The 17,313-nt window shown below is 54.2% G+C and overlaps 1 protein-coding gene across 2 annotated transcripts; it reads left to right on the forward strand.

The window, feature by feature from the left end:
• Window positions 1-6,919: 6,919 nt before the first annotated feature.
• B3GNT7 (UDP-GlcNAc:betaGal beta-1,3-N-acetylglucosaminyltransferase 7) lies at window positions 6,920-16,571 on the forward strand. 2 transcript variants are annotated; one of them, XM_069024473.1, is made up of 3 exons: window positions 6,920-7,010; window positions 9,068-9,230; window positions 13,129-16,571. In XM_069024473.1, exons 1-3 carry the CDS (start codon window positions 6,998-7,000, stop codon window positions 14,327-14,329), a joined length of 1,377 nt encoding a protein of 458 aa, XP_068880574.1. In that variant the 5' UTR covers window positions 6,920-6,997; the 3' UTR covers window positions 14,330-16,571. The 2 variants fall into 2 exon arrangements, with proteins under 2 accessions (XP_068880574.1, XP_068880575.1); XM_069024474.1 differs by lacking the exon at window positions 6,920-7,010 and adding an exon at window positions 12,820-13,020 and having other exon boundaries at window positions 9,142-9,230.
• The last annotated feature ends 742 nt before the right edge of the window (window positions 16,572-17,313 follow it).

Raw genomic sequence — 17,313 nt, forward strand, 5'->3', positions numbered from 1 at the left:
CCCAGGCTCCAGCACCTCACCCCTGGCCATTAGACACAAGACTCTGGGGAGGGCAGCAAGTCCCCTTCCACAAGCAGGACCCAGAGCAGCGCAGGGGTTGGTGCTGCCCTGCAGCAGTGTGGCTCCAGCCCGCTCTCTGCACAGCCCTGGCCCTGAGAAAGTGCATGTGGCTTTTCCAGCAGCTCCTCTGATGGAGGATTTTGAAAGGTTTCCAGGTGAGGGGGCAGTTTGGATGGTGGTGCCCACCCCCCTGCTAGTTTGGGAGCTGGGGAACAGAGAAGCCCCTTCTGTGGCCCCATCCCCACACAGCAGACAGAGCCCCGCTGTTGGTCAGAGGAAGTTTGGTGAAGGTAGAAAGGAGGAAAAGATTCCTGACAGGTTTCATCTGTCCAAGCCAAGAATGATCCCATTAGAAGCTTGTAAACCTTTTTCTTCTCAAATACATCTATTTATTTTTTTTAACTGCTGGCTGTTGCTCAAAGCGACCCAGGCTGTGTGTCCATCCCATTCGGTCGAGCTCTTGCCTGTGCCTCATCCTGGCCTCGATTACTCCGGGAAGGTCTTTGGCTTCCCAGCCATGAAAGGCTCTCTCTCAGGGAGGGCGTGGATGTCTCCCCTTGGCCAGGAGCCTGTGCCGGCAGCGGGCGCTGGGGGGGGGGCTCGGCTCGGCGGCGCTGGGAAGACTGGGACAGTGTTCGGGGCCGAGGGCTGCTGAAAGGGCTCAGTGTGTGCTGAGCGTGAGTCACCCGGGCCGGAGGGCAGCTGGGAGCCGGCGAGGAGAGCAGCGGAGAGCCGCCGCAGGAGGGGCCGGCTTCCCAGGGAAAGGTGGCGAAATGGATATCATTAGCGTGGAGTGGAGGCAGAAGGGCCCGAGGAAGGAGAGAGGCTGGGAGGTGCTGTTTCCAGGGGTGGAGGGATTTGAGGGAGCCTTGCGTCACCCACATCACCTGGGTGTCTGTGGGGTCAGGGATGAGAACAGGAAGGGGGGGGGGGGCAGTGGAGGTTGGGTCTGTCTGCACCCATCACTGGATCTTCATGTGACTTTGGGTGCCAAACAAAGCCTGGGGAAGGGCTGGAAAAGCCCTGAAAAGATTCGTGGGGTCCTCGAAACAGGGAGCTGACTTGTGCCACATTTTGGTGCTCCAAGCACTGGCTTGCAGGGCTGAGGCTCCATCCTGGCTGGTACAAAACATCCCTGGAGCTGCCGGTTTTCTTTGGCTCACTTTGGCTGTGCACTTCCCAGTCTGGCTGACACACACCCAGGCGGCTGCTGGGCTCTGCCAGCACCTTACACATCCAGCATCAACTCCTGGTCCCCAAGGATGTCACCTGCAGTGGCAGACCCAGAGAGTGGCTTGTCACTTCCTGGAGCAGGCAACATTGCTCATAGCAGTCCCAAAGGGAGAGTGGCTTCCTGGTGGTCCCAATTAGGACCTCTGTGCCTGGCTGCATGTGAGATGAGAAGCAGGGAGGGTTTTCTGGTTTAAATTGAACACAGGCATGTGTGGGAAGGTCAGGTTTTATCTCAAAAGTAAACAGCTTTGCACATGGTGGTGTCACCACCCAGAGAGGTCCCCCATGATGTGTCTGAGGATTAGGCATGTCCTACTGTCTTCTGGAGGCATCATATGCTCATGTAAGACACCAGCAAGAGAAGAGTAGAAGCCCCTTGGGGTTCAGCTTTCCCCTGTCCTGGAGCCCACAGCTGCTGGGGAGAGCAGGAGGGGGCCACTGGTGCAGAGGGTGTGCAGAAAGCGCTGCAGTGGTGGTTGATCAGGAGATGCATCCTAAAGAGATACGCTTTTTGATGGGGATTTAGCTGACTGGACTGTGAGGGAGTTGATCTTTGATGAAAAGTCACACTAAGATTTCCCTTTAGCACAAATAGCCACAGCCCAAAAGCAGACGGTCTGACCAGTGAGCAAATGGGGAGGGCAGCTGCTGGCTCTGGGCAGCCCGGCCACATCCCTGTGCCTCCAGACCTGCAGAAAAGCACCCCAGAGGCTGGGAGTAATCCTATCAACTTACTGGCTGACATTTCAGGGCCGGTTCACCCACCACACCTCTGCTTTGTTGATCTGTGGAGCCCCATTGCTGAACCCTGCAGCCACGTGCTTGGTGTTGGCACCGTGAGCTGCCTGTGCCAGGGAGTGTCCCTGCTACCTCGACCAGAGGACTAATGGGCTTTCCATCCTGCTCCTTCCATGCTGCCCAGTTCTCTATCCTTCCTCACCTCTCTCTAGTGTTGGGCAGATCCTCAAAGCTTTGGCCTTGCAGGAATGACCTCTTAGGGTGGTGCATTTCTGTCCTGTTGTCACCAGTGACAGCAGGAGGATGAAGGGAAAGTAAAACATGGGAGCACAGTGTGATGATACAAATGGGCTGGAAGAACCCAGGAGAGCCATCAGTTTGTCCTCCACCCTGTGCAGGAGCTGGTTTCCCATGGTGAGGCAGGGATCAACGCAGTGGTGTCTGGAGCCTCCCTGCATGAAGACACTGGAAATGCCAGAGCCACATAAGAACAGCCCAATGGATGGCACAGGGCTGTGGCTGCGCCTGCTGTGAATCAGGGAAGGAGCTGGATCCATGCATTAACTCACTGGCCATCTCAGCCCACAGCATAGAATGACTTCACCGTCGGGTGAACATCCCACCATGGAAACCAAACCTCAGGAATGCGTCTGGGTGTGCCGACTCTCTTCTCCTCTCCGGAGGGCTCTCTTATGTCTCAACTACTCCCAGGCTAGCAAATTGCTGTTGTCACCTCTCCCACCAGCTCCTTGAGCTGGGCTGGGGAGCAGTGCCCATGCAAGGGTCATCCCCTGTGCCCAGCAGGTGCCTGCCCAGGGGTGACACTGCGGGTGCTGCCCTCCCTTAGTGCGCATGCAGAAGCAGGGAGCTTTGCCATGGCTTCAGTCCAGTAGCCCCAGCCAAAGAGGGGAAGTCTGCACTCCACATGCCCTCCTTCTCCCTCTCTCCATCTCTTGCTGGAGACAGATCCACCAGTGGCTGTAGCAGAGCCCAGGTTTTGGCGATGAGCAGCAGCAGCGTGATGATTAATGCTGTGCAGAGCCACAGATCCAGGGATGTCTGAGTTGTCTCTGCCTCTCTCCTAAACCAATTTGGCCAAAAAAGGCTAATGTGAGCATTTCTGCATCTGCCAGCCTGGGAGGGGGCCCGGCCAGGGCTCGGGGTTTCAGCAGGCATGTATGGGGCTGTACGTTTTTCCACTTGGGCTGGAGAGGGGCCGTGGGCAGGCAGCCGCCGGGCTCAGGTGATTCCTGAGCCGCCCTTTCCATCTGACTCATGAGAGACGTCGTGAGTGCTCCCCTGCCCAATGGAAAACACGTCTCCATGCAGCTCATGGCTTCTGGGTCCATGCCAGTCCCCAGGCAGCACAGCTTCCCAGGGCTGTGCTGGTACCCTGAGCCCGGCTCTTCCCAGGCTGGAGCTGGGAGAGTGCCTCCATGGGCTGATGCCCACCCAGCGCTTTACCTTTAGGCTGTGCCCATAGCTGGCATGGCAGAACAGTCAGGGTGGCAAGGGCTGGGCAGGACAGGCCCATGGTCCCTGCGATGGGCAGGAGCATCTCTGTGGGTAGGGCTCCTGATTTCACTGTTGGCATGACACTGCTTTCCCAACACTCCTGGTTTCCTCTCCTCCACCTCTTTGGAGGGTCCAGGGTGGAAGTGATAGTCCTTCAGCATCAGGACAAGTCTTTCTCTTCCCAAGGCCATTCACCCCATCCTTCTCCTTCCTTTCTGGCTTTGGGCAGCATGAGAGTGTCTCCCTCCTCAAATCCCACATTCACATCTCCTAAGCTTTTTCCATCTCATGTCCTCATGGGTTTGTTTTTTTCAGTGCCTGGATGCCATCCTACCACAGGTTCTCAGGAAAAACCCAGACTCTGGGGCTTTCTGCACAAGGGAAACTGAGGCACGCTGGGGTCAGCACTTCTTGCCGGGGCACACTGGGCTGGGAGAGACAAGCCAGGGCCTGTGGCTTGATGTGCCCAGCCTCAGGCTGTTTGCACCACGTGCAGACGCAGCCCCAGAGCCTGCCCCCTCTGTGCCCGCTGCCCAAGCCACAGCATTGGGCTCCCCCTGTTCCTCTGGGAAGGGAAATGTTTTCCCTTTCCCCTCCCATCCTTGCTTGCCAGCAGTGAGTGAGTCCGGTTTCCCCTGCACGCTGCCGCCAAGCGCCTCTGGAACCACTGGAAAATGCATAAAAGGCCTGGGCAAGGCTGCGGTGAGGGTTACTTGCAGTCACAGCTGGAGCCAGCTGCTGCTTTAAAGCAACAGCACAGCCACACAGGGCTCCCCAGGAGACCCAGGTGTCCCAGGGGTTTAAATCCTGTGGGAAGAGAAGGCACTATCCTCACTGGGCAGCAGTCCCGAGGCTGGAGGGGGCCTTTTCACTGGGGAAAATGGGGAAGGGGCAGCCCAAGGACACAAACTCTTGGGTGGGTCTGGGCCTGGGGTTTGCTCATGCAGATTTGCAGAGTGCTTTCCCCTGCCCTGCTCCTGTGGCTCTTGGCACAATGACCAGGAGAGCGCTTCCCTGCCAGCCCCAGTTGCATCCCACAGTTGTGTCTGCAAAGGGCAACAGTAGCCTGGGGACCCCGGAGCAATGGGGGCTGGCCCAGCTATCACCCTGCAAAGCAGTTTACACTTCTGCCCTATTTTTAGAAGAAATCATGCAAATCCCAGAGTGTTTGATTCTAGGCAGGACAGTGGGTGTGGCCTTCAGCTGTGGCTAAAGGTGTTTCGGCAGTCCCCAGTGTTTCAGTGTGTGAGATGCTGAGGCTGATGGAGTGGAATGGAGCAGCCAGCTTTGGGAAGGCAGAAAACCTCCTCCTGCATCCTGGGAGCCAGCATGGTCCCAGTCTGGCAGAAGCACTGGGATGGAAACAGCCCCGGGGCACTGGGGTTAATGAGTAAAATAACTCACCCCCACCCGGGGTCTGGTTTATGGCCCTGTTAACGTGGGCAAGCAGAGGCAGCTTTCTGTGGGGGTGGAGGTCTTTCCTGGTGTCCCACGTCAGACTGGTCAGTCCATGACGTCTGCTTCACCTTCCAAGATGCAGCAATAAATCAGGTTAATAACTAATCCCAACTGCCTGGGGGACCTTCCCTGGGACTGATCACAGCTCCCAGCATCCCACATGAGAGCCGCGGTGATGGGCGAGTCCACAGGGTTGCTCTTTACCGCAGCATCATGAAAAGTGCTTAGAAAACAAATGTGGAAGGAGAAAGGAACATTCCCTATCACATCCAGGATGTTTGCTCCTGAGTGTGTGCAGAGTCTTGATGTGGTGCGAGTCTGGCTCAGCCAAACACATTGCAGCCTTGACCTCCCTCCCTGCTCCAGGGTACACCACAGGTGAGTGGTTTAACAAGGAAAAACCTAAAAGTGTGGCCACCCTGTGCAGCTGGTCTTGGGTCAGGCTGAGCCCTTGGTCCTGCTCCAGGCACTCAGAGGTTTGGGGAGGAGAGGGCTGGTTTGTGTGTCTCTGCAGGGCAACAGGACCTTGGCTTGTGTGGGAAACCCAGCCTAGGGACCACAGTGTTGGCACAAGTGGTCAGGAGGTATGAGAGTTCCTGGAAGAAGTGAGAGTTTTTTCTGTGTATGTATAATTTGCTGGAATGAAAATAAATCAGAAAACAACACACACATCCCCCAAAAAGGAACCATATCAAAGAAACCCGTGCAGCTTTCCCCAGTGAAACAAACTCCAAACCATCAGTGGGAAAATGCTGGCTGGGTCAATCTGCCACTAGCCAGTCTTCTGGGATTACATAAACTTCATAAAAAAAGCTCACTTCTTTCTTTATACTATTTAAAAAAAAAAAACAAACAAAAACATTTTCATTCAGGTCCACTTTGAAATTAAAAGAGGATTCTTGAAACAAAAAAAAGTATTGTTCACTTTGAGAACATCTAAATGAGCCACTTGGGCATCACCCCAGTCCTTGTCCTTTCCCTTAACCCAGACAATGCCCTGGAGCCCTGTTTGATGCCAGCTCCAAAGACTTGTGACCCCACAGGTTGCTCGTTGCTCGTCCCCATCTCCAGTGGTGCCACCAGTTGGCATAGTGCTCAGGTGGGGGGGTGAGTGTGTGGCACAGGGATTGGCTCTCTCCAAATGGGTCCCAGGAGCCACCAGATGCCAGCAGGAGCTGGTGTCACCCTGGCTGTGACTTGGGTGTCACCCAGGAAGATCTGTGCATTGTCTTCCCTTCTGCATCCCCATCCAATGCAAAGACAGTGTGTTCAAGTGCTACTCCTCACAGGTGCCCTGCCAGCTCTCCCAGGGCTGCAGTGGCCTGGCACACCTCAAATGTCACTGGTGTTGTGCAAGGCAGAGGAACTCGGCTTTTCCATGCCCAAGCAGCACCTGCCACCCAAGAGCACTTATCCAGAAATCTTCAGCTCTGCTCACAGTGCCAAAAAGGCACCTGGTGCCTCCAAATTTCAGTCTAATGGCTCACACCTAAGAAATACAGGTGATGGGTGCTGCAGAGAAGGAGGGGCAGGGCTACAGATCCAACTGCTTTGCTGAAGGCAGGGCTGGGCAGGAATGGCAGGGATACGCTGCTGGCTGAGTCTGCTGGGGTGAACAAAAATATTCAGGTTTCTCTTTTTCATGTTTCATTCTCAGCAGAGTGGTTGTGGCTGCTCATGTAAAACCTGTTCTTGCTGGGTGCTGGAAAGAGGCAAAGGGAATGTGTGTGGAGTAAGACGTTTTAAAAGAAATACGCTTTCAGTTGCATTTTGTTCTTCCTGCTGCCTTTCTGCTTTCCCAGGGCAAATCTGAAGAGTGTGAAAACTTAGTTTTGTCCTAGACTTTTCTATGTAATGATGAAAAAAATCATAAACAATTCTGCTTCATTTTCAGATTCATCCTTGGAACAGGAGCTGGCGGTGCCACAGATGCCCAAGACAGCGCTTATCCCAGGCATCAGGAGCCCCAGACCTGACAGGATTTGAGTCTTTAATGAATATCAGAGGTAAGGCTTTGTGCAGCCATCACACCCCAGGCCTGCAGTGCTCTCATGCAGTGGGATGTGCATCTTTCCCACACAGGGGGAGGTAGGGGGTTATTTGAGCCAAAACTCTGCAGAGCAGCATGGAATCATCCGGGAAGTCCTGTGCTTGCAGCCCTACAGCTTTCCTGCACGGAAGCAGCTGTCAGAGAGGCGGGAGGCTGGGAGCAGGGCTGGCAGAGCTCCCTGCCCCAGGCTGCCAGGAGGCCTCCTTGCCCTGCAGCAGTGCCACTTCCATGCCGGAGCAAGCACAGCCCTCAGGCTGCACCACAGCCAGCCCTGGGCTTGCAGGCTGGATGTGCTGAGGCCAGGGGATCCATAGAGCCCTGGGAGACTGTCACACACCCACAGCTGCTGGGTGCCCTGGAACGGCAGCAGTCACCCCAGGGCTGTGTTTTGGGATTTACTGCAGCTCACCATGAGCGGATGCTTCCATCTCTGTCCCCATCATGGTCCCAGGGCAAATTGCAAGGATCTAATGGTGGTTGCACTCTCAGGGCTTTCCTGTTCGCATCCCTTTGTGCCTGTTTGTGAAAGGGCCATTCTCCAGTGGGGTCCTTCTTCACTGTGAGCCCCTCTTTGCAGAGTGGGGTGAATTCCCAGCCATGGGCTGGCATGCACCTACCATCCCTGTGCTTCAGGGGTGAGGCGAGTCCTTCTTACAACCTGTTCTGGTCAAGATGATGCTCAGTGAATTTCATGGCCATGATTTGCTTGGGGCCATGAGTGCAACAAATACAAACTTTCCTATAGACACTGGGAGTAGGCTAAAAAGGCATCAGGGAAGGTATGTAGGGACTTTCAGTGGTGATGAGCACATGGGATGCTGTAGAGCTGGTGCAGCCTGTTTGGGCAATGTTTCCTGGGGAGCTTTCACAGCCCCCAGGACAGAGAGCTGCAGGGCACCTGGGAAAGTGATAAGCTGAGATAAGGAGAGAGAAACAGATCTGGAGAAAGCAATGTAATTTTGCTCTCCAAACTGAGCTGGACTTGGGGTTTTCTTGGTGCTGTTTGAGTAGCAGAGGTTGTGTGGGTCCCTCTGCATGTCCAGCCTGGGAAAGAAGAGCCTTTCCCATGAGAAGCTCAGTGTATCCAGGGGGTTGTGAGAGCTGTAGGAGACCCTGACCCTCATCACTTACAAAAAATGCAGAGGAACTGTTCAGAAGGGGACTGGGATATCTCTGCTGGGCAGGAAAGAAAATATTGCAAATTTCCTGCAGGCTTCCCAGCCTGGCTTCATGGTGGACATAAGCAGCTGGTGGGGTTGGGAGGGTGACAAAAAAGGGAGATATCAGAAATTACAGGGACTGATTTTTATGGCTGAGAAAGACCTCCCAACTGAAATGATACATTTAAAAGGAAAGGAGCATCTTAAATCTGCTTCTTAATGGGCAATGGGATGTCCCATACTGATATGGCTGTAGCAGGAATACTGGTGAAACTGCATCTGAACCAGGACTAAAGGGACAGTTTGGAAGGACACCTCACCTGCCTGTGGTGTTGTTGGAAATTTGACCCATGAGAGGTCCTAGCATGCCGAGCAGGCACCTTCCTGCTACAGCAGCTCCCTGTGAACTCCCTACACCCCCGTGAGCTGTGGGTCACAGGAGATGTGTGAGTCCTGGACAGAGCGTGGATGCCTGGTGAGACTGGAGTCCTGGGCAGACTGTTGGTCCTTGACAAGGTGTGCACCCTGAGTGAGATGTGGGTCGTGGGAGAAGGGTGGGTTACAGGAGAGGTGGGGATCCAAGGAGGTGCATTAAAGGCTCTGGGGCAGAGCTAATGCACCCCAGAAAGGGCACGGTGCACGAGGAGCTGGGCTAGGACACCGCCGAGTTCCCAGATCCTGGTGAGTGTCCCATCAGCAGCGGGGAGGGTCCTCAGGGGGACGTGTGGGGTGTCACCTTTAAACTCCTTGCCCTAGGAGCACTGGGGAGGTCTCTGCCTGCTGGGGCGGGCGGGGGGACGGGACGGAGGGGCAGGGCAAGAGTTAACCTACCTGCTCTGCTATCCATCTCTAGGCTCCACCTCGGAGAGAGAGGGGAGGGAAAAGAGAAAAAGTAGGGGGGGAAAAAAAGAAAAAAGAAGAGGAGGAGGAAGAGCGCAGAGAGAAGCGCCCGGACCGCGGGCAGCCCGGCCAGCAGCGGAGCGGACGCCCCGTCCCACTCCCAGCATGTTCCAGTGGTGAGTGATCTCCGGAGAGCGCGGAGCCCGAGCCCTGCTCCTGCCCCGCTCCCTTACCGAGTCCCGGTGTCCCCTCCTCCGCCGTCCCGTGTCCTCCGCTCTCGCTGCCTGGCACCGCCGTCCCGGCACTGCGTCCTGCCCGGAGCCGGGGGACTGCGAGCTCCCCTTCCCGCCGGGTCCCTTTCGAGAGTCGCCTCGGGGGTGGCTGGCCGGGAAAGGGCAGCTCTGGTGGGGAGGGTGGGCATGGGGAAGCGACTAAGGACGGATTTGTCATTTGTCCCATCCGTCTGCCCCCACCCCAGGAGCGACCCTCCTGCCGCCCCGGCTCTGCGGGGCTCCCAGGCGGGGTCTCCCTGGCCGCGGTACCCCGGGCAAGGCTCTCTGGGGGTCCACTCCCGACAGAAATTTCTCTCCATCCTGGGCACCGGAGCTCCGACCCGGTGGGAGGCAGGATGGGGGCAACGGGCAGGGGCGGCCGATTGGTGGCCCCTATCCCTGGGGATGCCTTTCCCAGCTTTTCCCTGAAAAGGGCTGGTTTCTGTGGTGGGGCCGGGGAGAGCAGGGCTTCCAGCCCTGCCCGGTGGGGTCCCTGTCCCACGGCAGCGCCAGCCCGGGGGCAGATGCCCTCGGCGGGGGCGACACCGGTTCCAGCTCTTTTCTCTTCCCCAGAACGGTGTTTTTACCGCCTTGTATTTAAACCAGACAGCTTTTATGAGGAGGGGACGCGTCTCCGGGCACCCCCATCGCGAGCTGCGGCCCCACTTGGTGCTTGCACCCAGTTAATGCACAGGCTATTTCTGGGGTCATTTGGGTGCTTTCTGCCCAGCATCTGCCCCTTTATAGGATCCCTTCTCCAAATCCTTGGCACTGCCAACAGACGGGATTCTATATTGGCCGTACCTCCATTGACTGGGTCTAATTGAGGGACCAGAAAAAACCCATTCACATAAATAGACAGCGCTGACGGATCAAAGAGATTTTCACGTGAATCCAAAGTGAGTGGGATGGGGGTAGAGAGCCCTTGTCTCCCGGGGCCTCATCTGCCCTCGAGCATCAACACCTGAAAGGGATACTGCCCACCTCTAATTAGGAGTTTATGTTTAACTGCCTGGTGGCGCAGCCACGTCTCAGGAAGGCTTTTGAAGTTTCCTTGGTGGATAAAAGGGAAGAGAAGGAGTAGGTTAACACCCTTTCAAAGCTCTCTTGATGGCACCAACACCAGCAGTTGGGGCAGTCAGTCGTGGTTGGTACCGATGGGAGCCCCACCCCAGTGGCTGCCACCCTTGGACCCTGCAGTGCTGGATGTCCCCAGTTCCGGGGGTTGCTATGGGAACTGGCTGGGGGCTGTGCCCCAAATGTCCTGGGGCTTGGCAGGGTGACTTCTCTGTAATGGCAACAAACCCAAAGCACCTCCCTTGCCAATGCATCCCCAGAAAGCAGGAGCTACTTTTACACCTGTACCTGAAGTACTTCCCAGCTGAGGAGACCACAGAGCAAAAAGACTCATGACCCAAAAAGATGCACGAACAACTGTTGCTCTTTTGCCCCCCAAACCCTTGATGTGGGAATTGCCTGCAGTTGTGGCTCAGGGTTCTCCCAGTCCCCGGCAATTTCCTGGCAGTGCAGGGTCAGGGTTTCTGCAGGGCAGAGGTGGCTGTGGGGCTCCTGGTTCCTGCTGGACCTGCTGGGGTCCCGTGGTTTGCAGTCAGACCAGTAGGAAAAATCCCAAATAGGTTCTTATAACAAAGCAGGAGTTGCACTGGTGAGAGCTGGGAAACTGAAGGGAGAAGGAATAAGTTTCTGTGCTGTTGTGCAACACCTCACCTATAAACATATGCAGGCCACTCGACACTCCACGTCTTAATAAAAGCTGGAGTTCTCCCCTCAGCCTTGGGTCAGTCTTCTGTCTGGACCCAAGGAGAGTAATGGGAGTCGGTGCACCCATGCAGCTCCTCTCTGTTAAGCTGAGTCTGCCAAGGCTGGGAGTCATCTGTGCCAGTTAGAGACAGCCCTACCTATGCAAATTTTAAAAAATTGTATCAGTAATTGCCTGCCCTTTGGCTTTTGGGGAACATTTGGCTATCCCTCAGGCTGGATATTTTATCATTCGTTGTCCTTGTGTGGTGGGGAGTGTAAGATTGTGGTGGGGTGGGATTGATGCAAATGGAATTATTACACAGGGGGTGACAGGGGTTATTTCTGTGGCAGTGCCGGGTATGGATGAGAGCTTTTAAACATTGCTTGGCTGTGCTTGGAGTAAAGTTGTATTGAACGGAAGGATTTGTAAGAATAAGCTCAAAGCTGTGCAGGCAAGGCGGGAGAGGGTTAAGGGAATGGTGAGATCTAATCAGAACTGCTCCCTCATCAGTCTCAGATGAGTGGCCACATATAAAACCGGATGGGGAATATCTATCCATTTACCCGTAATTACTTATTTCCACGCTCGCTCCCACAGTCCACACTAGTGATCACAGTTTTCCCATGGAAACATCGGGCTCAAAACTTCTTTGTGCTTCAGGGTGAAGCCAGAGATAGGAGCTCCTGAAAGCTCCTGATTCCCATCTGGGGGTTCCTGCATTTCAGGGTGAGTGAAATCCCTGAGCACAATGTTGTCCCCTGCCCCAGGGAGCCTGAGGGCCTATGGGGTGTCCTACCAAGCAGGTGTTTTGGTGCAGTCTGAGGCCTGAAACTCCAGCAGCTTCCTGGTGGTTCTGATCACAATCCAGCCCCCAGGTCTAGGAGAGTTTCATGGCTTTTTTGGGGTTTTTTGTCTGTCTGGAAAATACTTGGGTTAAATATTTCAGATTTCAGCACCAAGCTCCTTCTCTGGACTGTCCTGAAGTGAAGGTGCCATCTGCCTGCTAGAGATGATTCTGGATCTTTCTGTCTCTGATGGGAGCAGGGGCCTGAGGGCTGTCCCCATGGGTGTCACCTAGGCTGGGATGTGCTTCTGACATTAAGAGGACAGGGTTTGTCCCATGAGCCAGCAGCTTCCCAGGACTACAGGCCTGCAACAGAGGAAAGCAGCAGGATGGCCCTGGGAAGGACTAGATTTGATCTACTCATCCCCTGCACACCCTGGACATGCAGGGACCTGGTTTGTCACAGGCTGAGAAAATCTGCCCATCCAATCTGCCCTGCATCCACTGCTCCTTATTACCACAAAGGAAGCAACAGGACCCAAGAGTTGCCAAAATGCCCAGGAGTGCCCCCAGAAATACTGGTTCCCAAGGTGGTTGTAGGGTTAGGGATGTCTTTTTCCTACTGAACCTTGAAATTTGACTCAGATGGCTTTTTTTTTTTTGTCCTGATGTGCCATTTTGAAATGAAACAGCAGTGCCAGTTTCCTGTTGACTCTTATGGTCTTCCCGGCTCTGGTTTCTCAGTGCTGTGTAACCCATGATGCCACACTAGGCCATGGACATTATGTCTGTCTTGGAGCTAAGGCTTCCATGGAAGAGATAATTCCCTCCTGCTCTTGTCCTAAACTGCAATTTTCAGATGGCTGAAACAGCAGTTTCCCTTGGGACTTTCCTCTGAAACAGCTGCCTTGCTGAAACTCTCACCCTGATTTCTCTCTCTCTCGCAGCCCATTTTCATCTTTCCTGTGAACCCTTCCCTGGTCCTAGCACTGGGGTTACCAGATGACACTGCAGCCACCCCCACATGCCTTGTGCCTGTCCCTACAGTTAAGTGTGGCCCCAGAGCCACCCCACAAGCAGGATGCAGCTGGGAAGAATACATGGAGGTATCCTGCAGCTCCTCCCATGAGGTTTCTACTCCTCAAAAGGTGATGGAACACAGATTATGAGCATCTTATGACCTCTTGAGGAGGTGCTTTTGTAGACAAACCTCTTGCAGCCTGTAGTTTCTTTAACCCCTTGTCTCTTCCCTTTAGGAAGAAGACCATCTACAAAACAGTTTGTCTCTCCTTCTTGCTGATCATTACGGTGACAGTGCTGCAGCGCGGAATGGCCCCCAACCAGTTCATGCAGGGCCAGCAACAAAAAGAACCTCCCCCTTCAGAGCCCTTGAAATCACAGAAGAGAGACAATGCCTTCTCCATCAGCAGCACTTTCTGGAAGACCAAGAAGGAGAAAGCTCCTGTGAAGGAGGAGAGTGTGATGGCAAAGCAAACAAAATCCTGGGATGTCACCACTACCAACTGCTCAGCCAACCAGAACTTCAGCAAGGTGGATTGGTTCAAAGGGCTGGAGCCCAACTTCCAGCAGTTCCTGCTCTATCGGCACTGCCGCTACTTCCCCATGCTGATCAACCACCCGGAGAAGTGCAGCGGGGATGTCTACCTGCTCATTGTGGTCAAGTCCATCATCACGCAGCACGACCGCCGTGAGGCCATCCGGAGGACCTGGGGCCAGGAGAAGGAGGTGGAGGGCAAGAGGATCAGGACGCTGTTCTTGCTGGGCACGGCCTCCAAGGAGGAGGAGAGAGCCAACTACCAGAAACTGCTGGATTATGAGAACCACATCTATGGGGACATCCTGCAGTGGGATTTCCTGGACAGCTTCTTCAACCTCACCCTCAAAGAGGTCCATTTCCTGAAGTGGCTCGACATCTACTGTGACAATGTTCGCTTCATCTTCAAAGGTGACGACGATGTGTTTGTGAGTCCCAACAACATCCTGGAGTTCCTGGAGGATAAGAAGGAGGGAGAGGACCTCTTTGTGGGGGATGTCCTCTACAAGGCCAGGCCGATTCGTAAGAAGGAGAACAAGTACTACATCCCCAGTGCCCTCTACAACAAAAACATCTACCCACCCTATGCAGGGGGTGGGGGCTTCATCATGGATGGAGCCCTGGCCAAGAGGCTGCATAAGACCTCAGAGACACTGGAGCTGTACCCCATTGACGACGTCTTCCTAGGGATGTGTTTGGAGGTCCTTAAAGTATCACCTGTTGGGCATGAGGGCTTCAAAACTTTTGGCATTGTGAAAAACAAGAACAGCAAGATGAACAAGGAGCCATGTTTTTACCGAAGTATGTTGGTGGTTCATAAACTGCTGCCTCCAGAATTGCTTCAAATGTGGGACTTGGTCCACAGTAATTTGACATGCTCAAGAAAACTCAATGTCCTTTAGCTCAGTCTCTCTGGAGAGCTAGGCCTGCAGGAGCTGGGACAACTGACCCCTGCTCTGGGGTGGGGTGAGCCTCTGCTGGTGGCACATGAATCCTTCAGGGGCACTGCCCTCTGGGGCAAGGAGGGCAGAGATGCTGTGCTCGCGGGCAGGGTTTGTGATAGTGTTTGTTCCTGTACTGTATTGTGGTTCACTTATCTCCAGCTGGGTTGGGGGTTGCTGACAAAGAGAAAAAACCCAACAGAACATGACAAGTCTAGCATAAAATGGAGAGAGGGCAAAGAGGTTTGTGCTCTGCTTTAGGTACTTCCTCCACAGCAGCATGAGTGGAGCAGTGGAGGGAGGCAGGAAGGGATGTGGCACTGGAATTTTTTGGAGGTGTTCAGGGTCTGGCTATCCAGGGACGCTGCTCCAAGGGAGTTCAGCCAATTTTAAGTGCATCGGCCCCTCCTGACTAAAAAATCATGGGATTTTGTTATCTCAAATTTCTTCTCCATGTAAGTTTTTGGTAACATTGACGCTGTGTGCATTGGGTTCACCCCCACCAAAGTTCTCTGTGTCCCCATATGTAGCTGGGGAAAGAGCTCTTCTCTGAGGCTGGCCCTCAACAGCCCTGAGTCCCCATTAAGGTTTCAGCCTGGCAGTCGGGGGACTGGAGTCCTTGTCCCTGTCAGAGGGTCCCAGGCAACGGTGGCTCCCAGCACCAGCCTGGGCTGTGCTTGGTTCTCCAGCCCCTCTGCAGCCTTACTGCACATAAGAGGAATGCACCCAGCTGAAATTCCTCAGGGATTTGTTCCTCCTGGCAGGAAAGAGACTAGGCCAGCTGCCCTTGCCTGCAGCAAAGGAAGCGGTGGAGAAAACTGGTGGCCCCCCTTGGAGTGCCCCAGGGATTTGTCACTTCTGGGACCCTACTTCCTGGGCATCCCAGGGGAGACCCGCTGCTTGCAGCACAACTGCCCTCATGGCTTTGCCTTGCAGGGGACAACAGCCCCAAAGGCCCTGTGTGTGGCTGCTTCAGGTTCAGCCCTGGTTTGTCTGCAGCTGTGATGCTCCAGGGTAGGTTTGGAGACATTGGTCTTGCTCTGGCATGAGAAGCAGGGTCCAAGGGGACAAAGTGAAGGAAGGCTGGTGTTTCACACATCTGCTCCTCTCAGGGTTGTTGCAGTGTTTATTCTACAGGCTGAGATGAAGGAGCGTGACAGGGAATGGTGTCGTGAACATGGCCTTTTTTCTTTGGGCTGAAAGGGCCACAAGCTCTCAAGGGGAGCCCTGGGCTGGCTGCTGTGATGGAAACCCCCCAACAGAGAGACACGTGGCCATGCAATGACCACGGATGCTCTGCAGCCACTGACTGCAGGCATGAACAAAGCCACAGGAATGTGCAAAGTCACACATGTTCACACACGTGATCCCAGGCATAGGCTCTGCACACAGAGATGTCCCTGTGTAGGGCTGGCATGCCCAGATGTCCCTGCAGGGGATGGACACACACAGCCACATCCATGGCCCTGACCATGCACAGTGAAACATGGGCACAGATGCCCTTATTCCCTTCTCCCTCTCTGGTGCCAGACATTGAAAGGAAAAAAATATTACTACCTCAAAGGTTCCCCTGTGCAGTGCCTTTTTTTTCCCCCTTTCTTTTTCTTAATGCGTTTTGGAAACGGGCCTGTTTCATTTACTCCAAGTACTCCAGGTTAGAAAATAAATTTTAAAAGGGCATAAACCTGTCTAAAAGGGCACCCACATGCCAAGCCACACCACTCAACATGACCCTGCTCAGATGAGATGCAGATTTGAAGAGGAGGAAGAGGAGCCAGTGCTGCCCAGGGCTCAGCTGGTGGTGATACTGTGAAATTGGATGTACAATGCACCAGGTCCCTGGAGCAACAGGGCAGAGTCCTGAGGACATTTTTGGTACCCACTTGGCTTTGGCAGCACACAACTCTTTCCTTTTCCCTCCCCTCCCTCCTTCCAACAGGAGTGAGTTCAGAAACACTTTCCAAATTGATACCTCCATAATTTATGTCAGGTACAGTACTTTGGGCTGTACATTTATCCTGGATGTAGGGTCAGCTCTTGTTCTCCGTAGCAATGTGTACGGTGAGCTGGGGCTATGTGCAGACATCTCTCAGTGTTGTTCTTCACCTGGTGGGACCTGTACAGAGAAACCTTGTAGATTTTGGTGAATATTCTAGTTTCTAAATAAAGGTTAAAAAAAAGAAAACAATCCTACAAGCCTTCACCTCATGTCTCTAGTGAGTTTCTGCTGGGAACAAAACCTAGCAATGGGCTACAGTGACAAAACAACTACTTGGAATGGGCAGCTGGGGGCTGTAGCTGCCCTGTTGCAGTTTGGCACAGCTTCCTTATGGAGACTGGCATGGTAACAAGCCTGGTGGGTATTTTCTCTCTTTCATGTACTCCTCCACCTGCATTTCAAACTAAACTTCAGATCCTCCTGGTGCCCTGCAGGGAGGAGCTTCCCCTCTCAACCTCTGCGGCAAAAGCCACGCAGCAGGGTTGGAAACCCACTGGTTTTGTTGAACACTCTCTCCTTGTGCAGAAGGAGATGGGCAGCTCTTGTCCCTGTCACCCTCTCCCCACAGCAGGACCTTGCTCACTTCCACAGCCAAAGCACTAGCATGGGGTAACACAACCCCTGGCCATCAGGTTTGAACCTGGCTGGGCTGAAGAAGAGGAATGCCACAGATGAGCCCTTGGGTTTCACCATGGTGTGTGGGTACCTGGGCCTCAGTTTCCAGGGCTGGCACCTGGCCCGATCACTCCCGGTGCTGGGGAGCAGAGAGGCCAGCAAAGGAGACCAGGACATACTGTAATGTGGCAGGCTGGGCCATCTGCCGCTGGGGCTGGCTTCTCCACGGCACCAAAAATTTCATATGCATGGACAAAATGCAAATGCTGAGTGGATGATTCCACTGCAGGGTACTGGAGTGCGAGCAAATGTTCCAGCCAGGATCCCAGGG

The sequence above is a fragment of the Aphelocoma coerulescens genome, chromosome 9 (genome assembly GCF_041296385.1).
Source record: "Aphelocoma coerulescens isolate FSJ_1873_10779 chromosome 9, UR_Acoe_1.0, whole genome shotgun sequence".
Classification (NCBI taxonomy): Eukaryota; Metazoa; Chordata; class Aves; order Passeriformes; family Corvidae; genus Aphelocoma; species Aphelocoma coerulescens.